This window comes from Oncorhynchus masou, chromosome 13 (genome assembly GCF_036934945.1).
Source record: "Oncorhynchus masou masou isolate Uvic2021 chromosome 13, UVic_Omas_1.1, whole genome shotgun sequence".
Lineage (NCBI taxonomy): Eukaryota > Metazoa > Chordata > Actinopteri > Salmoniformes > Salmonidae > Oncorhynchus > Oncorhynchus masou.
This window is the reverse complement of record NC_088224.1, coordinates 35,467,754-35,493,824: the sequence shown is the minus strand read 5'-3', so window position 1 is coordinate 35,493,824 and position 26,071 is coordinate 35,467,754. Positions and strand designations below refer to the sequence as shown.

The 26,071-nt window shown below is 44.3% G+C and overlaps 1 protein-coding gene across 2 annotated transcripts; it reads left to right on the top strand.

The window, feature by feature from the left end:
• Nucleotides 1-969: 969 nt before the first annotated feature.
• On the top strand, nucleotides 970-18,486 carry LOC135551416 (pleckstrin homology domain-containing family O member 1-A-like). 2 transcript variants are annotated; one of them, XR_010457301.1, is made up of 7 exons: nucleotides 970-1,204; nucleotides 1,822-1,968; nucleotides 11,496-11,636; nucleotides 13,952-14,056; nucleotides 14,741-14,842; nucleotides 14,994-17,643; nucleotides 18,321-18,486. XR_010457301.1 is itself a non-coding variant. In XM_064982631.1 (6 exons), the coding sequence occupies exons 1-6, from the start codon at nucleotides 1,178-1,180 to the stop codon at nucleotides 16,518-16,520; spliced, it is 2,049 nt and encodes a 682-aa protein (XP_064838703.1). In that variant the 5' UTR covers nucleotides 970-1,177; the 3' UTR covers nucleotides 16,521-18,486. The 2 variants fall into 2 exon arrangements, 1 of the variants encoding a protein (XP_064838703.1); XM_064982631.1 differs by having other exon boundaries at nucleotides 14,994-18,486.
• Nucleotides 18,487-26,071: the final 7,585 nt, after the last annotated feature.

The following is a 26,071-nucleotide window of genomic DNA, read 5'->3' as shown; positions in this document are numbered from 1 at the left end:
GCTGCCTAAGGAACAAGACGCTGTTCACCATAACACAGCAGCAACTCCACAGTCAGAGTGCATTCCCTGGAGATTGTGGGTGTGTGTTCTGAAAGATCTGGGGGTCAGGAAAAGGCTCAGAGTTTGTGCTCTGAGCAGCTTAATGCCGATTACTTACACAACACTGCTTTTTCTTATCGGAGGTCCAAAAATGCGGTGTTCAGTTGTTTCGGTTTATTTAGAGGATAAGTAGATGAGAATATGACTACTAGGAAAGTTGCCCCAGGATGTCTCTAATTTGCCAACAACCTCCATCTGAACCCAAGAGACATGAGTATTAGGACAGGAGCATTTTCCCAATTTGTGTTTGTTTTCGAATGTCCAAGGTAATTCTGTGCAGTCATATGTACAGCATTTGTCTCTTCTTCATTGTGGATCCTGTATATTGAGAAGAGGGAATCGGCACAGCTGAAAATAGAGTTAAACCAATAGAGATGACAGAAAACCACGAACCTACTGTCTAGGGTGCATGCAACAGTCATTTAAAGGTCCTCATCACGAGACAAAACGTTGTGGTCTCCTAGAAATATAACGGAAAGAATAGATTATATTTCTATGGGGGTCTCCAAATACTCCCCCCTGTAATATGATTTAAATCGAAATGTTGTATGGATAAGTCTAGTTGGCCAATGCGAGAATGTATACAGGTTCTATTGAAAAATCAATGGTCATTATCATAATGATATCAATTGTGGATTTTAGTTTATTGTTCCCATATGGGCAGGTTATGGATTTGGGTTTGATTACTCTCAACTGACCCTTGCTCTTCTATTTCCCAAACGTACTGTAAGAGCGCTTTGGCTTCCTCGGTCTTGGTGACATCACGCCGACAGCGCAATAGATGGAGCTGTCGAGCACTTTAATAACGGGAATGCCCTTTCAGCCCGCTTGTTTAAGATCAGTGTAGCCTACCTACGGAGGTGGAGGGACGATGCCACCGTCTCGTAATGACGGACAGTGCACGAACAGACCGCGTCACCGAAATTATTAATATAAACCGTTATTGAAACAGATTGGGGAGAAAATAAAGCGAAAGACAGTTTATGCAATTAAAAAATATATCTTCTCCGAAAGAAAGGAAAATACTTAAAACTGTAGGAACTCCCTGGCTCACATCCACAAAAGTGATTCTGTCATAATGAAGAAGAGCAATCTAGCCAAACGGGTGAGATATAGCTTTTTTTTCCAAGTATCGGATGCAGGTGTTTGGCCATGCATCTTTGCATTAGCCCATACATTTTCTATGATATAACTGGCAATATGCCCATAATCGGGCATCATGCGCGCTTTGACACGACAGCACACATTAGCCGCTATATCACACACATTGTCTATATCATACATTTGATAGCATACAATTCCTAAATAAACGTCGTTTAGCACGTCCTTATGCGTTCCACATTCAATCTGTATGTAGCCTATTAATTTCCTTGTGTGCCATTACACGGATTCCCTCAACATGCGGATTCAATCTTCCAGTGAAGAGTACAATGTGTTGTCAGATGTCCGTTGCGCTGTATCGGTTGGTAGCTTTCAGATATTTTATTTGCCACACCCTGGATGTTATAAGACATGCACTTACATTTTACGCACAGAAGAGCGCACCGTTATGATTTTTGGGAAAAGACGCGAGGACACTCATAGTTTCCCGAGTGGATTTACTGAGGCTCAGATTGAAAAGTAATTTGCCTTTGAAAGGGCTCGTCTTTTATCTGTACTCTCGCGAACATCTTGTTAAGCTAAACTAGGTTTTAACGGGTTTATTCCACTTCTAACATGCAGGGTCCCCAAGATGTCAACCAGCTGTCATCGCAGCCAGACAAAGTAGGCTGGATCCGCAAGTTCTGTGGCAAAGGGATTTTCAGGGAAATATGGAAAAACCGTTTCGTGATACTGAGAGGAGACCATCTGTACATATCTGAGAAAGAGGTATGCACTTCTCTTTTACCTCCACAGTGGAGGCTGCTGAGGGGAGGACGGCTCATAACAATGGCTGGGACGGAGCCAATGGAATGGCATCAAACCATGTGTGGCTCCAGCCATTACCACGAGCCCGTCCTCCCAGTTAAGGTGCCACCAACCTCCTGTGCTCCAATATTATGTGTAGGCCAGTGGAGGCTGCTGAGGAGAGGATGGCTCATAATAATGACTGGAATAGAGACAATGGAATGGCATCAAACACATCCTATGTGGTTTCCGTGTGTTTGATGTCATTCCATTGACTCCATTCAAGCCATTATTATGAGCCATCCTCTCTCAGCAGCCTCCACTGGTGAAGGCTATAATTGTGTCTACAGTGGGCGCACCTGTACTTGAAATTGTTAAACGGACAACCTGGCCACCTGTGTGTGTGTGTGTGTGTGTGTGTGTGTGTGTGTGTGTGTGTGTGTGTGTGTGTGTGTGTGTGTGTGTGTGTGTGTGTGTGTGTGTGTGTGTGTGTGTGTGTGCGTGTGCGTGTGTGTGTGCGTGTGTGTAGGGCCTGTACTGCCGTAGATATTTCAGGTTTCCTTTGTTGCAGGCTCGCTCCCCTTGCTCAGTAGAGATGCTCTGTGTGTGTGTCTGTCTGTGCACCACACAGTTGAAAACCAATGAACCACAAATACCACACAGCCCGTTTAAGGTGCATCATTTAGATGACAGCTTTGACAGGAAAACATGGATTTTGACTTTTTGGCCTGTGGAAGGACATCTTGGGTTTCTCAAGTTTCAGAGATCTGAGGAACTTGTTTTGTGGAAATGTGAAATGCCTTTTAATGTAAGCTACACCTGAGCTCTCTGCTCTTGCTCTGTTGTTTCCAGCAACACATTTCACCAGGAGTCCCCCTTGGTTTTGAAAAGACAGATGTTGTTAGAAGTCTGGAAATCAAGGCCATGGGAAGGGGACAATGGAATTGATTGAAGTTCCTTAGCTGTTGAAAATAAATAGGATACATTGTCAAATCTAAGCACAAGTCCCTATGCAAGCACAAAAAAAAATGATGTGCTGAATTCAGATTACTTTCACTGACGCAAACGTTCCCACCTTCTGAGGTCAACAAAATGCCCACTGGGCACAGGCGTCAATTCAACATCTATTCCATGTTGGTTCAACATAATTTCATTGAAATGACCTGGAAACAATGTGGATTCAACCAGTGTGTGTCTAGTGGGTACAACTATGGGCATTGGTGGCGGATGGTGACTCAGTATAATTGTTGGGCAGATTTAGAACACTGTCCATTACAATACAACAGGTTTTTGGCCATGGAATAGAAAAATAACTATTTTGTTTGACCAAAAGTAATGGCTTATGTCCAAGTGCTTTTATCACATGAAAGGTTCCAGTGAACAGCCTCATTTATCAGGACAAGTTTCGAGATCAAATGGCCTCGGTGTTAAACTTTGAGATGTAGCGAATTCACACCCTTTCGTTCTGTGGAAAGGCGCTGAACCATCATATCTGGGGATTAGCACTGGTATCTTTTTGTTGTTGATAATGGCCACACTATAGGGCATGGACAGAATCAGCCATCCATCTCTGGATTCTCTATTATTTTCTGTCTTCTTTGTTTTTCAGGTCAGATTCTGTTTGATATTACTGTTTCAGTACTCCCCCCAAGCAGTAATCATGGAGATAAACGCTACTGACAGCTGAGAGGGCACAGGTCTTTCTGAAAGTGGAATAATGCCCTTTAAATTATTCCTCTATGGGATTCTCAGAAAGTCTCATGACAGACAAACATTTAAAGATAATAACTCGCAGACATGCACTTGGTTCAGTTCAGGTTCAGTTAAGGCTATCCTTATTCATAAAATGTGTATCTGGTTCAGTTGTGGATGTAGGTGTCAACTTGCTAATGAAACAAACAGACCAATGACACCGTTGCAGGTTCACTTGACGATTCAGTCACATGCAATGCCTCTCTCGCCTTATCTTCAAGCCCCAGAGGCCTGACTGAGTTTTGAGTGCTCCTGCTGTCCATTCCAGAACCCCGAATAAGACCGTGAACAAGGCTCCAGCAGGGTACTCACAAGCTTCCCTTGAATGGAGAGAGCGGGGGCTGAGGGCTCCAGCTGCATGCAATGCCAGTTTCCCTGATCATTTTAGAACCAACGTTTTTTTCTTCTTCTGTGAACCTACTCCCTTACAGCCTGCTGGATGAGCAACAAACACGTGTCAGAATCTCATAAGACCACGGCTGACGCAGCTGCGCCTCTCGCTGTGCCTGAGGATCCCCAAGCACCCAAATGCCCCCACCCCTCAACCCTACCCTATACACACAGACAGGCTGAAGCTGAGGTTCAGTCGCTGTGTAATGCCATCACCATCCTCACCTGTGGTACGGGACGCATCAATTCAGTGTTGTTCACGTTCTCTCCCTTTTTTGGTCTCTTGATCGTGTCTCACACATGCTCTCTAATTTCTTGGATGTTTTAGCTCTGTTATGTAATGCATCGATGGCTCCTTTTACACTTAATACAATTCTATTTTTGATAAGGAGATATTTTTATATTAGGGTAATTGGTAAGTGGCATGCTAGCTATTTATCAGGTGAAGGTAACTGCTCCCTCAGTGCTGTTTGACCTGCGTGTCATGTGCTCCGCTGCAACTTCTTAATAACCCCGATTAATGGTGGTGCATTATTCAAATGTGAACTTTGAAAAGACAAGCACGCTGTTCATGAAGTGGGCCAGAAGGCTAAGATGAACACTAAGGCTTTTGTATCTCTGACACTCAGCGTAACTACAGCTGTACGGCCTCTTGGGGCCCGGAATAATCTTTTCATTTTCCTATAGAGTGCCCTCTTTGAGTTTGATTTAATGGCTTATCGAATTTGAGTGCTATCAGTTTGTTAGCGAAGTTACAGCACAAATTACACTTTTGAACCATAATCACCAAATTAATTGCCCCAATAATTTCTATTAATCACAGATGAAGGACACTCATACTGTGAGTTCAGTCCAACACGTTATACTGTATTTCAAAGCAGGTGTGGTTTTGAATCAACATAGTCAAGAGTACAACTTGCGGGAGTATTTGCTTAAATGCGTTAAACATTTGCGTTAAAACGTGACCAGCATTGTAGTTTAACTTTATCTGCAATTGATTGAATTGTGGCATGAGTGTGCAAGCTGGCCAATTGTCTACTGCCTCATAAGATTAGCTACATAAGCTCGGGGGAAGCACAGTAAGCAGGTATACTGTTCTATTACCTCGAAGCATCTTCACACGGGGCACCGGTTCGATGTGTCAGAGGTTCTCATAAGAGGATTTGCAGCCATGCAACTGGGACTCTGAGACGTTAATTGCTGGTGACATTACTCTGTACTTCCCCAGATTCAAACTTACTTAATCATTTGACCACTAATACAAACATGTATCTATCTGTTCTCTTGTCAATTCTTTAAATGTTTGATTGTAGGGGTGATACTGTATTTAGAGGGAAGTTTACAGATAGAACTAAGGCGTTAACTGGGATGAACACCTGCCGCAGGAGGGGATATAGTCTGGAGGTCAGCAACCAACTCTACCACGAGACCGACCCGGCACAGAACACAAATATACACTACCGGTTAAAAGTTTTAGAACACCTACTCATTCAAGGGTTTTTCTTTATTTTTACTATTTTTTAGATTGTAGAATAATAGTGAAGACATCAAAACTATGAAATAACACATGGAATCACGTGGTAACCAAAAAAGCGTTAAACAAATCTAAATATATTTTATATTTGAGATTCTTCAAATAGCCACCTGTTGCCTTGATGACAGCTTTGCACACTCTTGGCATTCTCTCAACCAGCTTCATGAGGTAGTCACCTGGAATGAATGTCAATTAACAGGTGTGCGTTCTTAAAAGTTAATTTGTGGAATTTCTTTCCTTCTTAATGCATTTTAGCCAATAAGTTGTGTTGTGACAAGGTAGGAGGGATATACAGAAGATAGCCCTATTTGGTGAAAGACCAAGTCCATATTATGGAAAGAACAGTTCAAATAACCAAAGAGAAACGACAGTCCATCAGTACTTTAAGACATGAGGGTCAGTCAATACGGAACATTTAAAAAACTCTGAATGTTTCTTCAAAGTGCAGTCGCAAAAACCATCAAGCGTTATGATGAAACTGGCTCTCATGAGGACTGCCACAGGAATGGGAGACCCAGAGTTACCTCTGGTGCAAAGGATAAGTTCATTAGAGTTACCAACCTCAGAAATTGCAGCCGAAATAAATGCTTCACAGAGATCAAGTAACAGACACATCTCAACATCAACTGTTCAGAGGAGACTGTGAATCAGGCCGTCATTGTCGAATTGCTGCAAAGAAACCACTACTAAAGGACACCAATAAGAAGCAGAGACTTACTTGGGCCAAGAAACAAATTGGACATTTTTGGTTCCAACCTCTGTGTCTTTGTGAGATGCGGTGTGGGTGAACGGATGATCTCTGCATGTGTATTTCCCATCGTAAAGCATGGAGGAGGAGGTGTAATGGTGTGGGGGTGCTTTGCTGGTGACACTGTCTGTGATTTATTTAGAATTCTTACCAGCATGGCTACCACAGTATTCTGCAGCAATACGCCATCCCATCTGGTTTGGGCTTAGTGGGACCATCATTTGTTTTTCAGCAGGACAATGACCCAACACACCTCCAGGCTGTGTAAGGGCTATTTTTACCCAGAAGGAGAGTGATTGAGTGCTGCATCAGATGACCTGGCCTCCACAATCCCCCGACCTCAACCCAATTGAGATGGTTTGGGATGAGTCGGACCGCAAAGTGAAGGAAAAGAAGCCAACAAGTGCTCAGCACATGTGGGAACTCCTTCAAGACTGTTGGAAAAGCATTCCAGGTGAAGCTGGTTGAAAGAATGCCAAGAGTTTGCAAAGCTGTCATCAAGACAAAGGGTGGCTATTTGAAGAATCTCAAGTATAAAATATATCTAGATTTGTTTAACACTTTTTTGGTTACTACATGATTCCATATGTGTTATTTCTTAGTTCTGATGTCTTCACTATTATTATACAATGTAGAAAATAGTACAAATAAATAACAACCCTTGGATCAGTTGGGGTTATAAAACTTTTGACCTGTAGTGTATACTGAGTGTACAAACATTAGGAACGCAACATGACATAGACTGACCAGGTGAATCCAGGTGAAAGCATTATCCCTTATTGATGTCACTTGTTAAATCCACTTCAATCAGTGTAGATGAAGGGGAGGAGACAGGATAAAGAAGTATTTTTAAGCCTTGAGACAATTGAGACATGGATTGTGTATGTGTGCCATTCAGAGGGTGAACGGGCAAGACAAAATATTTAAGTGCTTTTGAATGGGGTATGGTAGTAGGTGCCAGGCACACCGGTTTGTGTATGTCAATAACTGGGTTTTTCATGCTCAGCAGTTTTCCGTGTGTATCCAGAATGGTCCACCACCCAAAGGACATCCAGCCAACTTGACACAACTGTGGGAAGCATTGGAGTCAACATGGGCCAGCATCCCTGTGGAATGCTTTCGACACCTTGTAGAGTCCATACCCCAATGAATTGAGGCTGTTCTGAGGGCAAAAGGGGGTGCAACTCAATATTAGGAAGGTGTTTCTAATGTTTTGTACACTTAGTGTATTTTAAAGACTATTGAATTTCATCACCTCCCTGTTACTTTGCAGTGTCAGGGGAAACTACTCAGAGAACAGCTCCAGTATTTTTGTGTTGAACATTTCAAGATATCATTAAAGGTTTCATCATCTCAAAGAGCCTGTTAACTGCGGTGTATTTTTCACATTATGCCCACTCAGCTACTGCTCAACGCAGGATTTTGAATAATTTTGTATCATCTTCCCATAATAGGCTGCAGAACCATAGCTCGGAGAGACTCAATTGGCCACACAGACGTGCTGCCATAAGAACGTGTATTACACAGCAGAGGAACTGCGTAGACGCGTGGGTTACAGAGAGGTCTGTTCGTCCATAGAAGGCTGCTGTTGGCGTGTGAAGTGTACAGCAGCGTGTGTTGTCGTAGTTGAGCATGAGATGTGTGTCTGTGTGCTGAGAGAGCAGGTTAAGGAGGTGCGTGTTCTCTGCTCCGACGACATCAACCCTGCGTATTGCTCTGTTCTTATCTTACAGCTGTGCTATTGGCTGCAGGTTACGCACATCATACACCTTTCATAAGAGCGCTCTCTGTTCTCTTCTGTAGTCTCGGCACGTGCAGACAGAGAGATGCTCCTGTAGAATGCTCAAAGTGCTTCAACACGAGCACTCAATCTATGATCTATGTGAATAATTGACGGGGTTTCCGTCTATGTTCATGTACTGTATATATAGAGTTTTCATGGTTTTCAGTGGTGACTTGCACGGCATATGAAAGAGGACACTCAAACAAAACAGGATTTGGTGAGAGAGAAAGTGAGGGAAGCTTGTATTCGTCGGATACCGTATGACCTAGGCCAAGGGGTACTTGGGGTAAGATTTTAGGCCCTGCTTTAAAGAAATGTGGTGACACAGTTGGACAAGGTGTTTTGTAGTTGGTCAAGATCTTTGCGATTGATGTAGCTTACAGATACTGCAATGTGATTGGCTCAACATCTGTGACAGAAGGCGAATGTGTGACCAAGTTTAGTGGTTGATAGAGAAACCCTCTGACTAGGGGAGCTTAGCATGAAATTGGACTAACACACCTCTGACATTGGTCAAGGACAAGAACAAGTGTTGTTGCTGGTCCGACGGATCAATGTGATCAGTGGAGAACTGGGTTATTGGTGGAAACCAGTATGTAATTGGATATGATATGAATATGATATGGATATGATATGATATGATATGGATATGATATGATATGGATATGATATGATGTGGATATGACTGGTCGTCAAGCATATCATGTGGTCAATGTAACAAAGCTATATGATTGGTGCAGGGAGACCTGGTGGTTTAGCTTTTCACACTTGTTATGCTAGTTATTTCAGGAAAACCTACTGGCCAGTTCTGAGAATATTATATATATATGTTGTATTACATTATAAATAAACCCACCTCTTTCAACTCCCCAGCTCTAAACTGCATTACATTTTCCAGAGTGATTGAAAAGATGCTTTTAATCCATTTCTCCTTTTAATTCCAACCTGGTTTATATAAAATCCTTTCGGGCTTGATTACAGGGTATTACAGGCATGTCCACCAGATTTTGGAGTGTGACCAAAGGGACATCGCCTTTCCATTCGCTCTAGGGTTTCCCCCTGCATTCTACTGTTGGATGGGCTGCCGCCGACTATTATAGACTTTCGGTATCTTTGCGTTTCAGGACTGTATGTTACTGGGCTATTCTCAGTGATTCAGTGCAGGATTTAACCCCCACTGACACCCCCAACTCTGCTTTTTTCTTTTGCCCCATATTAGAGTCTCTCTCTGTCTCTCTCCCTCTCACACACATGCATGCACACACACACACACACACGCACGCACACACACACGCACACACACACACACACACACACACACACACACACACACACACACACACACACACACACACACACACACACACACACACACACACACACACACACACACACACACACACACACACACACACACACACACACACACACAGTTCATGCTTAACTTCTACATTTTAAATGCAGTTTGGGTGGCTAACGAAAAGGTAGCAGCATGCAGGTGGGACACAGTTTGGATCTATTTTTTGTCATGAAGAAATTGGACACTATGTATTGTGCTCATCCGGTATACTGTATATCGCTAGGCATAATAGAGTTCCTCAATGAAATTAAAAAACACAAATGGCCAAATGTAGCCCTAACAAGTGCATTTCAGGCTGCGAGTGGATTAATAGTGGTTGATACTAGGCTGCGACACATTATATAATGATACCGTATGTGGTGGTTTCTTTGATCACAGAAGCTCTCAGTTGCTCCGTGTCTCGTTCGAACGTTGGCAGATTCCTCTGATGCAGGGCTCTGTTGCTGTGTAAAATCTCTATGCATCAAGATTAAAGTGGAACACCCTTGCCCCTTCTAAAAACACACTCACATACACCCACACACACCATTGCTATGTATTCCAATGACGTTTAACCTTATTTTTCTGCGTCTTCCTTTAGTTCTCACAAGAGGCCTACACACAGGCTTGTACCCATGTCAAGAACCAACCCCCAACACCACCAAACACACACACACCTGCCTTGACCCCCATTGACCCCGTTGATATGTAGAATCTAATGGGGCTCTCTGGGAGGTCCCACCACCCGTGAGGTTGTATGTAATCACCTGTCAGTCAGGCTCAGTGGAGGGGTCGATGTCTCTGCCCCAGCGCTGTTGATTACAATTGATCTGTGTTTAAACAGACACTTTGCTGCGGGGCCACGAGACCAATAATGGGAGGCAGGGGAGTAACACAGGAGCATCCGCTCCAAGACTACATTTTTCTACCAATTTGTCTGGCTATTGCTTTTTGACGGTATTGGGAAGCAGGTTTTGAAAATGAACACATCTTTCAATGCTCTGTGTAAAAGCATGATCATGACATAGTAACATTAGGATGTCAGGCATGTAATGGATTTTTTTAATATAGACATTTGGACTTAAAAAGACCTTTGTTACACCTACAGAAGAGCTTCTGTATACGCATTTAAGGCCTGGTATTTCAGAACATTTCATTTGAAACCTCAATAACATAATGGATGATACGAATGTGAGAAGTGGTTGATTTTCACCCAGGCACCGTGGTGTGTCCCTGTGCTGTTGATGGCTGATGGAACAAAGAGTGGTAATTAAGCAATAAGGCATGGGGGTGTGGTATATGGCCAATATACCACAGCCAAGGGCTGTTCTTAGGCACGACGCATCACGGAAGTGCTTTATTGTTATTATAAACTGGTTACCAACGTAGTTAGAGCAGTAAAAATAAATGTTTTGTCATACTCATGGTATACGATCATACCACGGCTGTCAGCCAATCAGCATTCAGGGACGGAACCACCCAGTTTATAATTAGTGTTCTAACCCTTGGGTTAAACTCAAGATGACCTGCTGTAATGCATAGTAGGTTGTTCTGTGTGTGTGTGTGTGTGTGTGTGTGTGAGAGAGAGAGTTTGAGCGTGTGTGTGTGTGTGTGTGTGTGTGTGTGTGTGTGTGTGTGTGTGTGTGTGTGTGTGTGTGTGTGTGTGTGTGTGTGTGTGTGTGTGTGTGTGTGTGTGTGTGTGTGTGTGTGTGTGTGTGTGTGTGTGTGTGTGTGTGTGTGTGTGTGTGTGTGTGTGTGTGTGTGTGAGAGAGAGAGAGAGAGTTTGAGTGTGTGTGTGTGTGTGTGTGTGTGTGTGTGTGTGCATGTGCATATGTGTGTTTTTGTGGTAGACTAATGTTTTAAGGTTCAAAACAAATTGACAAAGCTAATTTGCCAGTGCCATCTTGCACATCTCTATAGACCTGAGTTGTAACTACTTCCTGTTTTGTCTGCGTGTTTCCAGGTGAAGGATGAGAGGAAAGTCCAGGAGTTGTTTGACCTGGCTGACTACGAACGCTCTGAGGAGCTGCGCAAGGCCAAGAGTCGCAGTAAGAAGAACCACAGCAGGTTCACCCTGCTTCGCTGCAAGCAGCCTGGGAATATGGTGAGTCCTTCTGCCCAGGGAAAGTGAAGGAGTCAGGCAGGGAGGCTGCACAGGGCCTGGGGTGATTAGGCCTCAGTAAGAAGCCCTTACTGCAGGTGTCGATTTTAGCTCAAAATGCACTTAGCAGTTTAATTTCGCTGAAAACTGAAACTTGAGTTTATCGTCAGACATAGTTTGTGGTTTTCTGTAAAGAGAGAGTATGATATGTTGAGTACACGTTCAAAATCAAATCAATCAAATTGTATTTGTCACATGCTGCCTATACAACAGGTGTAGACTAACAGTGAAATGCTTACGTACGGGTCCTTTTCCAACAATGCAGAGTTAAAGATAACGGAGTGGCTACGGACACCGATATTTTGTATCTCAATAGAGAGAAATAGTAATGTCGTCTTTTTGTAGGAACTATCTGCTGCTATGGTTCATTGGACAAAGCCTATGGGGAAATGAATAGCGTTTTGGGATAAACGCCAAAGAAAAGGATGTAAAGGCTTCCTAATTCATAAAGGTCATGTAAACATGACATGTTATCTCATAGAAACAGAACGCATAACGTATCTCCCAAGCCTGTGTTAACCTCCGACTTTGTTTTCTGCTGTGTCCACTCCGCTACCTACGTAGCTGCTGTGTCCACTCCGCTACCTACGTAGCTGCTGTGTCCACTCTGCTACCTACGTAGCTGCTATGTCCACTCCGCTACCTACGTAGCTGCTGTGTCCACTCCGCTACCTGCATAGCTGCTGTGTCCACTCCACTACCTACGCAGCTGCTGTGTCCACTCCGCTACCTACGTAGCTGCTGTGTCCACTCCGCTACCTACGTAGCTGCTGTGTCCACGCCGCTACCTACGTAGCTGCTATGTCCACTCCGCTACCTACGTAGCTGCTATGTCCACTCCGCTACCTACGTAGCTGCTGTGTCCACTCCGCTACCTACGTAGCTGCTGTGTCCACTCCGCTACCTACGTAGCTGCTATTACCACTCCGCTACCTACGTAGCTGCTGTGCTGACTGCTTCGCTGCTGGTCCACCTTCCTTGATCGCCTTTGTCCGGTAGCTGGTGTAGCCTACAAACTTCATGTTGTACACAAAACTGTTTGCACTATTGTATTCCCTTAGTCGGCTATTAAGCATAAGCGCAATGACCTACACATGTCATGTTGTCAACCAAACTGTTCAAACTGCTGCATTTCCTGCCTCGGTAAGCATCATTTCATGTTCTTTTTTTGAGGGGAGTGGGTTACGTGTAGCTATTTACATGTTTTACACAAAATACATGATCAACATGTACAAGTTTTGTTGTCGGTGTTGGTGTCAACGGTGCAGGCTGGTGGCAGGGGTGTAATGGTGTGGTGAATGTTTACCTGGCACACGTTGGGTCCCTTGATACCAATTGTGCAACGTTTCAATGCCCTGAAGAATTTCGGCTGTTCTGGAGGCAAAGGGATGTCCGACCCAGTACGAGATAGTTGTACCTAATAAACTGGCCACTGAGTGTATGTGGTGAAAGTGTGTGTGTTGGGGTGTCAGTGTGTGGGTAGAGTCCACTTTGTGTGCATAGTCCGTTCAAGAGAGGTGCAAAAAAATGTGTCTAGCTGATGGCATTTCTTCAATTTTCTCGCTGGGAGATGATATGGTTGTGTTGCCACATTGGATTGAACATTAACACACCCCCACCGCAGACCGGGATTGGTGGATTTCTCCAGAAAGACATAATCCACAGAATCCCATTACCACTGAAGAGGCATTCTCTATAACGGCCAAATCCTATAGAGATTCCACCCACAGAAGTTGTCACTTCTGACCCACTGCAGTTCCTCTCGATCTCGGCACCAGCTGCTGGTTCATTTCACTTCATTGTTCACTGTCGTAGTGGGATATTCTGTAACTACGTGTCGGGAATGGAAGGGGGGAGTGTGTGTTTGAGAGAAGATTTTAATTATACACAAGAACTGGATTAAGGGCAGATGCTCAATTTACCTATTTGTGTCAAGCTTTGCAGAGATTCTTCCTCCAGTTTACAGCTTAGACCCTGCTTTAGATAAGAGCCATCTTTAACATTTAGTGAGGCGCAATCTCCTTTTCTTAGCGATTTAGGCAAAGCCGCCCCATTAAGCTTCCTGTCCCCCATTCCATCTCTCACACACTGGCTACGTTCCAAAAATCTCCCTCCAAGCCAATGCTTCCACTCATTTATTGCTTTTAAATCCATGATGAGAGTGTGCAAGTGCACACTTACTGTAGGAAGAAGGGTGAATATTGGGAGGATCCCTTTCTCTTCTTTCAACCACTCAATCGATTCTGTCCTTTCCTCAGGTGCCCAATCTTGTGTTTTTGGCCGTTAGCCCAGAGGAGAAGGAGTTGTGGGTCAATGCCCTCAATACAGCCATCATCAAATCCAAGAACCGCATTTTTGACGAGGTAGGTCAGTCACTCTTCTCCTCCCCTTCTCTGTCACTATGTCACCAGCTCTCACTTCTCCCCAGCTTTCTACAGCTTCCCTTATTCTTCTCTCTCATTATCATGTCTCTCATGCAACATTTATGATTTCAAATGAAACCACCGACACTCAAATGCCCCCACGGCCAGCCTTAAAAAGTTTCCAGACAAATTTAGCCGTTGCAGTTGCTAGGCCCACTGTGTCAAATTGTTGAATTTAGACAAAAGCGAAAGTAAGTGGTATCTCCCCAGGCGTGGATGAGAGATCAAAGTGTTTCCTCGCTGACTCATCCATCTCCGTGGGGAACAGTCCTCGTTAACGCTCCGTCCCTGCCAACACCCACCGGTTTTCCTCGTGCCTCTCGATCAAACAGTCCCTCTTCCGTATTTAGAGATCGTCGAGAAGTGAGAATGAACTCTGCAGCCACCATAGTGTGAAGTGCCTGTATTCGTACAGCAGGTTGAATTCCAACACCCAACAATGTACTCTGCTCTAATGCACTCTACTGTTCTCTACACTACATCTTCAGCTCATGCTAAGGGGAAGTTACTTGTTGCTCCTATAACCTTATACTCTTTCATCCATTCCCAACTTTCTCTCCACAAATATACATTTATGTTATTCTGAATGTAAAAAAAGCAATCTTTTTCTGATTGTCTCCATAGGTCACAATTGAAGAGGACAGTGTCCTGGTGCACCCTACACGTGATCGTGTCAAGATTCCCCATGCACGGCGCTTGCCCACCCGGGGACACCTCATGGCTGTGGTGGGTGTTGCTACCTTGGCTAACACTGACATTTTAGTTCCAAGTCAATATTTTATTTGTGAAAGGCAAATGAGAAATTGTACTGTTTGTATTGTAAGGATTTATCCTGGTCTGTTTCAATGAATGCTAAACTCTCTTGTGCTCTCCCTAGGCATCCACCTCTTCAGACGGAATGTTGACCCTTGACCTTGTCCACGAGGAAGATGGCTCCACCCCAGATGATGAGGAAGAAGGCTTCTGGGAAAATAACTTCCGGGTTGACCTAGACAAACGGACCACAGGTCGTCAGCGTTCTGGCACAGATGTCTCCAAACTCTGTGTCACCACAAGGGACTCAAGGGTACCCAAGACGGGCAGCCTGCCCCGCGGGAGCGAGCTCTCCTGGGGCCGGGCGCACCATCTTGAGGCTCAATCCCACACCCCTCAACCAGGGAAGAGGTTCAGTGCCCAGGGTAGGAGCCGCTGTGCCTCCATGGATGAGGTCCTTTCCTCACGGCCAGTCAGAGGTGTCCTTCGCCCTCGCCCCACAGATGAACCTGTCCAGCCTGTTGGACAACTGCAGAGTCTTATCGCCCAGAAAATGCAGAGGGCTCAGGAACTGCTGGAAGAAATGCGATTGGAGGAACTGCAACATGCAAAGGGAATTGACTCGCCCTATCTGAAGGGCATTGACTCGCCTCGCTTACACCATCTGAGAGGGTCTGAGTCTCCTCACTCCAGGGCCTCAGGTTCACCTCGCAGTAAGAATAGTGACTCCCCACGTTTGAGGGTAAAAGACTCGCCTCGTTTGAAGGGGAAAGACTCGCCTCGTATGAAGGGTAAGAAGTCCCGCTCAAAATGTACAGACTCACCCCATTCAAAGAGTGATGACTCTCCTAATTTGAGGGGTAAGGACTCTCCCCGTCTCAGGGTTACTGACTCTCCCCATCTCAGGGCTGCTGATTCTTCCCGTTTCATGGAAACACACTCACCAAGTCTGAAGGGTTCTGAATCCCCACGTCTCAAGAACATTGGTACACCGTTTTCAAAAAGTTTTGACTCATCTAGTCTGAAGGATTCTGTCTCGCCTCGCATCAAGGATACTGATTCTCCTGTTCTGAGGGGTAAGGACTCTCTAAATATAATTGGCAAGAATTCTCAGAGTCTGAAGAGTATCGGCTCAACTTGTCTGAAGGGTGCCGACTCTCCCCGTCTGAAGGGTGCCGACTCTCCCCGTCTGAAGATTGCCGACTCTCCCCGTCTGAAGGGTGCCGACTCTCCCCGTCTGAAGGGTGCCGACTCTCCCCGTCTGAAGGGTGCCGACTCTCCCCGTCTGAAGGGTGCCGACTCTCCCCGTCTGAAGGGTGCCGACTCTCCCCGTCTGAAGGGTGCCGACTCTCCCCGTCTGAAGGGTGCCGACTCTCCCCGTCTGAAGGGTGCTGACTCGCTCCGTCTGAAAGGTAATGACTCGCCCCATAGTAAGAGTGCACACTCACTTATCAGTGACTGTGATTTGGAGAGTAGACGGGCGGAGGCGGAGCGTCTTCTGCAGGAGGCCGTCTCCTCCTGGCGTCAGGCTAAGGAGGTGCTGGAGGAGGTGAAGGAGCTGCAGACGCAGTCACTAAACCGCCGCTCCGAAAAGAAAACAATGGAGAGGCCCCCAACACCGCCACAGGACTATAGGCTGGGGGACCAGTGACTCTGTCGCCAACACAGTTGAAAAGCATGCTGGCTTCTCTCCAAACAAAGACAATAAGAAAGAGCACTAGGGGCATGGAGTACCTTCAGTAGATGTTCTGTCACGTTTTTGTTGTCATTGCTTGCCAGTGTTGAAGCACAAAACTTTTAGGCTTTACTGCTCATTTTACACTGTTCTATCTTGATCCTTGTTTCCATACCGTATACTAGTCAAATTAAGCTGAGCAAGTCATGACAGAATTATTTTATTAGCACGGCTGTTTCCTTGCTTGTTTGAATAGGTTAGATGGACCTTGACCTCATAATATGATTCTGGGCATTCGTTTTTTTGTTCCCTTTGTCAAAGGCTCTGTGGTCCACTCTGTGGATGGAGGGATGGGCGTTTGGGCTGTGGAAGCAGAGCAGAGCTTAATCCTGGTTTGTGGATGGGGGGTGACTCAGACTGAGAGGCATAAACAAGGCTAGAGTGGGGGTGCCCGGCCTCGGTGACACTGACACCCCCAAGGAAAGTCATGCTGTTCATGTATTTACATTATTATCTGCCAGATTAGGTCGATTAGGTTTCATTGCAAAATGCTTTGCACTGTAAATATAAGTATGAAATGCTTTTTTATAATGGACAAATGGAATGAGAATGTTTGTGTGGAAACATTGTCTGGGGAGCATTATGTCAGTCTGAAATGCATACATGGAGAAGATGCCTGGGATTTCTCTCTTTCGGTTAGCTTCAGTTATTGACAACGTGCAGTCCAGTCCAATGACCTTGAAAAGCGACAAGATTTCCCCCAGTCAAAAACCTAGTATTGTAGTTGTTGGTCTTCTCAGAGACCGAATGCAAAAGGCGATCTTTCTCTTACTCTGAGCGCGTTATGTCCTCTTTCCCTCTGTGTCCTGAGCTGAGCAATACTATTCCAGGGACAGATTCAAGACGTTAATCAATCAGTCTGCAATCAAACTGATTCATTTGCCAAGCTGGATTCCTGACATGTATAGTTAAAACTCACAGACCACTTTGATTGCAAGGATATCAAGTGACTAACTGCTTCGCTTTATTAAATGCACTTCTATTTTCGGGTCATGTAGCATGGTCTCTTGCTTGTGCTCAGAATTCTTCGGTTGTTTCGGTTAATTGGGGTTCTGTGGTCTACCAAAGCCTGCTTGTGAGTGACTCAGCGGAAGCCAGCAAGAGAACATGCTCGTTAACTCTGATCAGCTTCCGAGGAGAAATGCTATAATGGGATTATAATCGCAGGCGTCATGTTGGGTCTCTGTAGTGTTTGTTGCACTTCTAATCAGGTGGGAAGATGATTTTAACAGTTCTTCTGTCTCTCTTCCAAAAGGTGCACAGGTTAATCTCACAACAAGAGGATCAATGATTTAATGAGAGAGAGATGATGAAAGCTTCTGAAAGGTTTTCAGAGCACAACGATGTTACATTTGGAGATTTGAAGATGGGTTAGTTGCACTGCACTATTTCATACCAAAATAGGGTGGAAATCAATGTTTTTAGAGTCATGTCCTGGTTTAGTCACATGGTCAGTATTTCCCGCCATGTCATTGGCTGACTGCCAAAATGTGATTCATAGGTCACTGAGTTGATATTAACATGCACAGTGCATCTAGGACAGGACAAACATCGCTCCATTACACCAGGCTCACCTCACATACGGTTACAATCACTCATGTGTGATTGCGGTTTATCAGTTTATTTGATTATGTGTGTCCCTTAAGCAGCAATTATATGGCTTTGGTGCACATGACAACAAGCAATACAGTAGGCCTAATGTTGATAATGAAAGAGATCTCTATCACTGCTTTGTAATCTGAACTAAGCCAAAGACCAGCATATAGCAACTCTGCCAGAAAGAGGTGAAAAGTGGTTAAAATGTCTCAAGCAATCTACATAAATAGATTTTATTTACAGCAATTGATAAATTACTAATGTATGCATAAATTAAATAAATAATTTACACCGAATTCCCTTTGTCTTTCATCACTTTCCTTTTAACTACTGATTTGCGTCCCTAGGGGCAGAATTGCATTTTTATCATATTACCCATTAGGACTGAATTAAGTATTCAAATTTAATTATACATGATTACGAACGTGAAGCATGGCTCCATCTTTACTGCTGTGCATTCGCAACGAGGATTCAATTCATTTAGCACCCCATCCATTTTGTATTAGAGGAGTGTTCTTGCCAGTAGCCCTGTTTAAGCAGAGGGATTAACAGTTTAAAGGTTATATGGTTGAGCAGATGTGACTGTGTAGAAGATCTCTATCACCTGATTCCTCTGTTAGAAGGGAGAGAGAGAGAGAGAGAGAGAGAGAGAGAGAGAGAGAGTAGAGGAGTATGGGTTGTGGGGGGAGGGGCTGCTCTGTGCTCCATTGTGACTCAATAGCCTTGCAGCATCTGGCTATAGCGTTGCCCCACTGAATCAAATGGATTAATAAGGATGCTTCAGTGATGGCATTAGTAATACTGGAGCCTGGAGCAAAAATGCTACTGCCTGGCCCCTGTTTTCAGCCATTTCTTATATAGGAGAGGACTTCATAATGATAATCGCTAAATATGACCCAAATACATGTGAATGGATGTAAGATGACAACTACAGACAGGTAGTTACTGCACACTACTGTAACCAACAAGAGCGGGAATACTGAAGCACAACATCAGGTCATAGCATGTATAAAAGAACCCAATGACAACATTGGGATGCAGGAGAGAGAAAAAAATAATTTCCTCACTTCACTCACTGCTCCACGTTGCCATGCTTGCCTCGGAGGAGGAGAACTTGTTCAATTGGAGGGTGGTTGCAACTTGCGTCTTGTCATGGCCCAGCGAGGGACGTTAGCAACAGCACAAAAAAATACATCTTACTTATTACAACTACGACGCAACAAAGCAAGCTGTATAGGAGGAACCATGTCTCTGAAGCGAATGTGCCGTTCCTATGTAGATGAACGCACAGCGCACATGGTTACTTAGAAAAATAACATGACAACAAAAGGCTTTTAGGGATACAAGGGACGGAATATTTCAGAGGCAGTAGCGTGGGACTGCGGCGATATGATAGCATGCTATTTCTGCTGTTATAAAACCCTTGATGTGGCAAAGCTATGGGAATGCTCAGCTGGCCGGTCTACTCACTTCAGAAGAGCTGGGCATGCTCTGTTGTGCATTGGCTGACACTAGGCCAAAGGCATATTTCAATTTGGTTATGTGTTTAACTCTATTTTGGGGTTTATATTTTCCTATCCTCATTTTGTGTTAAAAGGACTCTGGTCATGGTTTTTATATTTTTGGAGTTATAACGACACTAAATGGATTAAATATCCAACTCTCAGTGGGTTTCTTAAATGTAACTCAAATTGCCATTTCACTCTTTTCAGTGTCATTTTTAACCGAATCCCTTGTCATTTGACACTTTACTGTGTTGTTTAAACTCCAGCAGAGTACATTTCTCTTTCAGTTTCCTTCCTTTGAGTTACGAAGGTGTACAGCCTCATTCTATTTCTTAACGCGTCACATTATGGGGGTTTGCAATGTGATATTCAATCTCTGTTGGAAGCCAATTTAGGGTCAGTTTGGGGGGCTAGGGTCAGTTTGTTATATCTGGAGTACTTCTCCTGTCCTATCCGGTGTCCTGTGTGAATTTAAGTATGCTCTCTCTAATTCTCTCTTTCTCTCTTTCTTTCTCTCTCTCTGAGGACCTGAGCCCTAGGACCATGCCTCAGGACTACCTGACATGATGACTCATTGCTGTCCCCAGTCCACCTGGCTGTGATGCTGCTCCAGTTTCAACTGTTCTGCCTGTGATTATTATTATTTGACCATGCTGGTCATTTATGAACATTTGAACATCTTGGCCATGTTTTGTTATAATCTCCACCCGGCACAGCCAGAAGAGGACTGGCCACCCCACATAGCCTGGTTCCTTTCTAGGTTTCTTCCTAGGTTTTGGACTTTGTAGGGAGTTTTTCCTAGCCACCGTGCTTCTACACCTGCATTGCTTGCTGTTCGGGGTTTTAGGCTGGGTTTCTGTACAGCACTTTGAGATATCAGCTGATGTACGAAGAGCTATATAAATACATTTGATTTGATTTGATTTTACAGCAAGACATCCAGCCCTCGCAACTTGCATTTAGAGTGGCAACTAATGCCAGTCAGAGTAGGGAAGAAAATACAGTACATGAAGACTACCTACATCATGTAAACTGGGACAACTATAAATCCAACCACTTACAGTTCCTTCAGGAAGTATTCACATCCCTAGACTTTTCCACATTTTGCTGTGTTACAAAGTGGGATTAAAAGTTATGAAATGTCATTTTTGGGGGGTCAATGATCTACACAAAAATTATAGATAGTTTTTTAATTCGAAAATTAAACGCTAATTTATCTTCATTAGATAAGTATTCAACCCCCTGAGTCAATACATGTTGGAATCACCTTTCTGGGTATGTCTCGAAAAGTTTTGCAATCCTGGATTGTACAATATTTGCACATTATTCTATAAAAAATGTGTCAAGCACTGTCAAGTTGGTTGTTAATCATTGCTAGACAGCCATTCTCAAGTCTTGTCATAGATGTTCAAGCCGATTTAAGTCAAAACTGTAACTAGGCCACTCAGGAACATTCAATGTCATCTTGGTAAGCAATTCCTGTGTATATTTGGCCTTCTGTTTTAGGTTATTGTCCTGCTGAAAGGTGTATTTGTCTCTCAGTGTTTGTTGGAAAGCAGACAACCAGGATTTCCTCCAAGATTTTGCTCTATTACGTTTATTTTTATCCCCCAAAAAGACCAAGTCCTTGCCGATGACAAGCATACCCATAACATGATGCAACCACCACTATTCTTGAAAATATGAAGAGTGGTGCTCACTGATCTCCTCTCACAGCTATTAAACTCTGTAACTGTTCTAATGGTGAAATCCCTGAGGGGTTTTCTTCCTCTCCAGCAACTGATTTAGGAAGGACTCCTGTATCTATGAAGTGACTGTCTGTATTGATACACCATCCAAAGTGTAAAAGGAATAACCTCACCACGCTCAGAGGGATATTCAATGTCTTCTTTTTTTATACCATCTATCTAACAATAGGTGCCCTTCTTTGCGAACCATAGGAACACCTCCCTGGTCTTTGTGGTTGAATCAGTGCTTGAAATTCACTGCTGGACTTAGAAATCTTACAAGTGGGGGACACGGTGATGGCGTAGTCATTTAATAATCATGTTAAACACTATTACTGCACACAGAGTGAGTCCATGCAACTTATTATGTAACTAGTTGAGCACATGTTTTACTCTCAAAGTTATTTCGGCTTGCCGTAACAAAATAATTGAATACTTATTGACTCGAGACATTACAGCTTACATTTTTTAAAATTAATTTGTAAGGATTTCTAAAAACAGAATTCCACTTTGACGTTATGGGGTATTGTGTGTAGATTAGTGACACACAATCTCAATTGAATTCATTTAAAATTATTTCAGGCTGTAACACAACAAAATGTGGAAAAAGTGAAAGTGGTTGTGAATACTTTCTAAAGGCACCGTACAGATTGGATTAGTATAGAACACAGAAACAATCAATGTACATGTGAACACACAGATATTGGAACAAACAATAAATTAAAAAATCCACTTTCAACAGAGCATGCTGGGAAATATGACAAATGTGACAAGCTGTATTGTTCAGACGGATTGACGTACATGAATGGGCATTTAGTCACAGGTGCATTTCTGGTGTACCTTTTAGAGCATGAATGAATATCAAGTCCCTGTTTGCGTCAACAGGCACCTTCTAATTTGTACTTCACATATTATGCTACATTGCCCTCACATGCAACGCACCACACTATTTATTTCAAGTTTCACGTTTTTAATATCACTTGCAAACAAGTACAGTGAAATGACTTTCTTGCATTCTCAAAACCCAACAATAGAATAATCAAATAACAATGTAATACTAGAAAAATACACAAGAAAGAAGAAGAAATATGAAGAACACAATAAGTAAGTAAGCATACTATATACAGGGTCAGATCAAAATCACATCACATCTTATTGGTCACATACACATGTTTAGCAGATATTATTGCGGGTGTAGCGAAATGCTTATTTACGATGTGCAGGGATACTGGAGTGATGGGAGTAGATACAGTATGTATAGAGGTAAGGTGACTAGGAAACAGGATATAAGATCAACAGAGTAGCAGCAGGTTGCATGTGAGTGAGTGTGTAGAGTCAGTATAAATGTATGTGCATATTATGTGTGAATGAGCAAATGATGGAGAGAGTGTGTATGGCCCTGTGAGTGTGTAGGGCCTGTGAGTGTGTAGAGTCCTGTTAGTGTGTAGGGCCCTGTGAGTGTGTAGGGCCCAGTGAGTGTTTAGGGTCCTGTGAGTGTGTCGGGTCCTGTGAGTGTGTAGGATCCTGTGAGTGTGTAGGATCCTGTGAGTGTGTAGGATCCTGTGAGTGTGTAGGGTCCTGTGAGTGTGTAGGGCCCTGTGAGTGTGTAGGATCCTGTGAGTGTGTAGGATCCTGTGAGTGTGTAGGATCCTGTGAGTGTGTAGGATCCTGTGAGTGTGTAGGATCCTGTGAGTGTGTAGGATCCTGTGAGTGTGTAGGATCCTGTGAGTGTGTAGGGTCCTGTGAGTGTGTAGGATCCTGTGAGTGTGTAGGATCCTGTGAGTGTGTAGGATCCTGTGAGTGTGTAGGGTCCTGTGAGTGTGTAGGATCCTGTGAGTGTGTAGGATCCTGTGCGTGTGTAGGGTCCTGTGAGTGTGTAGGGTCCTGTGAGTGTGTAGGATCCTGTGAGTGTGTAGGATCCTGTGAGTGTGTAGGATCCTGTGAGTGTGTAGGATCCTGTGAGTGTGTAGGGTCCTGTGAGTGTGTAGGATCCTGTGAGTGTGTAGGATCCTGTGAGTGTGTAGGATCCTGTGAGTGTGTAGGATCCTGTGAGTGTGTAGGGTCCTGTGAGTGTGTAGGATCCTGTGAGTGTGTAGGGTCCTGTGAGTGTGTAGGATCCTGTGAGTGTGTAGGATCCTGTGAGTGTGTAGGATCCTGTGAGTGTGTAGGGTCCTGTGAGTGTGTAGGATCCTGTGAGTGTGTAGGATCCTGTGCGTGTGTAGGGTCCTGTGAGTGTGTAGGGTCCTGTGAGTGTGTAGGGTCCTGTGAGTGTGTAGGGTCCTGTGAGTGTCTATGTCGACAATGCAAAAATAAAAAAATAAAGGCCAAGAACGATACAAGGTTAACTCAGATAGTCCATGTAGCTATTTTGTTAGCTATTTATCAGTCTTATGAAGCTGTTGGTGCCAGACTTGATGCACCGGTAATGCTTGCCGTGTGGAAGCAGAGAGAATAGTCTATGGCTTGGGTGCTTGGAGTCTAACAATTTTCCAGGCCTTCCTTCCACACCACCTGACATAGATGTCCTGTATGGCAGGGAACTCGGCCCCAGTGATGTACTGGGCTGTCCGCACCAACCTCTGAAGCGCCATGCGATCGAAGGCGGTGCTATTGCCATACCAGGCAGTGATGTAGCCAGTCAAGATGCTTTCAATGGTACAACTGTAGAACTTTTGGAGGATATGAGGGCCCATGCCAAACTTTTCAACTTTCAACTTCCTGAGGGGTCCCATCGATGTGGATGGGGATGTGCCCCCCCCGTTTCCTGTAGTCCACGATCAGCTCCTCGGTCTTACTGACGTTGAAAGAGAGGTTGTTGCTCTGGCACCACACTGCCAGGACACTGCCCTTCTCCCTGTAGGCTTAATCATCGTTGCGTCGTCAGCAAACCTGATGATAGTGTTGGAGTCGCGCATGGCCGCGCAGACCCGGGTGAACAGGGAGTATAGGAGGGGACTAAGCACACACCCCTGTGGGCCCCTGTGTTGATGGTCAGCGTGGCAGAGGTGATGTTGCCTACTCTCACCACCTGGGATCGGCCCGTCAGGAAGTCCAGGATCCAGTTGCAGTGGGAGGTGCTCAGACCCAGAGTCCTAAGCTTCACACCATCCCTGCTCTTCTCCTCACATGGTGTCTCATCATTCACACAACAACAAAAATATATTTTATAGCACACAAGGAGGCACCCTCCTGCAATGTCTCCAGTGGCAAAACCCTTGAGTTTTGAATTTCACATTACACCTTTGGTACATAGGTTGAACTACGAGAGGACTTCTGGTGCTAGCCTTGACCTTGGTAGCACAGCGTTTGTCACTGAAACTTGTGGGCTCTAAGCTGAATCCTCTCCAGTCAGTTGAGGCCCTGTCTCCTCATGTAGTATTCATGAGCTACAGATGGCCTTGTCTGTAATTATAGGTTTTTACCATTGAGACAGAATTTAGCATCCCTCACTATTGGTAGTTGTTGACTGCCGGGACAGTTGCTATCAGGAGTCATCACCTCACCCGATTGACCTACGTCAGTACGCTAATCTCTGATTGATGTTTTGGTAATGCCATTCGAAGAGGCTGATAGTCGAGCTGGGGAGATACCAGGTGGGGTCCAGTGCAGTGATTGGGTGTGGGAGGGAGAAGGGCGTAATGGGTTCCCAGGGGGATGGTGGCAGGGGACTCTTGAGGGTAGTAATGGAGGGGGATGGGGTGTCACAGCTGTTTGGCTTTTGTCCCTCAGTGCCTCGTTGGATCATTTATCTGGGGGCAATTGTCGTCCATTTTGAAATCTGGGCTGTGATTAACGTACCCTTAAGTGGTATCTCTAATAGCATGCTCCTTTTTTTTGCATTGCTATAAGCATTATGTGTTAGAAGTCTTTTGATTTAATTAGCCATTATCTGCTTGAGTGCAGTGTGCATTAAGGGTACACTTATATGTTTGTGTGTCTATATGAACAGTAGTCTTCAGGATGAGTGAAAAAGGTTTCCTCCACACTGTTCAACAGGAAACCAGTGTTGTCTTAGTCTTGCTATGCTGTGCACATCACAATCCAAATTCATCTCTAATTTTAAACTGTCGGTCTATGGTGTGTGTGTGTGTGTGTGTGTGTGTGTGTGTGTGTGTGTGTGTGTGTGTGTGTGTGTGTGTGTGTGTGTGTGTGTGTGTGTGTGTGTGTGTGTGTGTGTGTGTGTGTGTGTGTGTGTGTGTGTGTGTGTGTGTGTGTGTGTGTACTGAAATAGGGATTGTGTTATGTCCTCGTGGGAAGTGTGAAGAGAGACGCTGTGACACAACGGAAGCCAAAACGGCACGTTTACCGCTTGAGCGATGCATTCCCATTACAACCTAGACGTTCAATATAAGGCGTAAAGAGGCCCTTGCTCCTAAAATAGTACCAAAGGGAAGGGCAGTGGAGGTGGATTGTGACATATGTGTATACGTGTTTGTTGTGTCAGACAAAATTATCACTCAATATTTCAGAGGTAAAACACTGAACATCAATTGTTTTGAGGTGGAAGAAAAGACAATAGTTAATTGTAAAAGGATTGGCTTGAATGTTGTTTTCAAAAAATACATTTGCATGTATGTAGAACTTTTGGAGGATTTGAGGGCCCATGCCAAACCTAGGCTGCGTTTACACATGCAGCCCA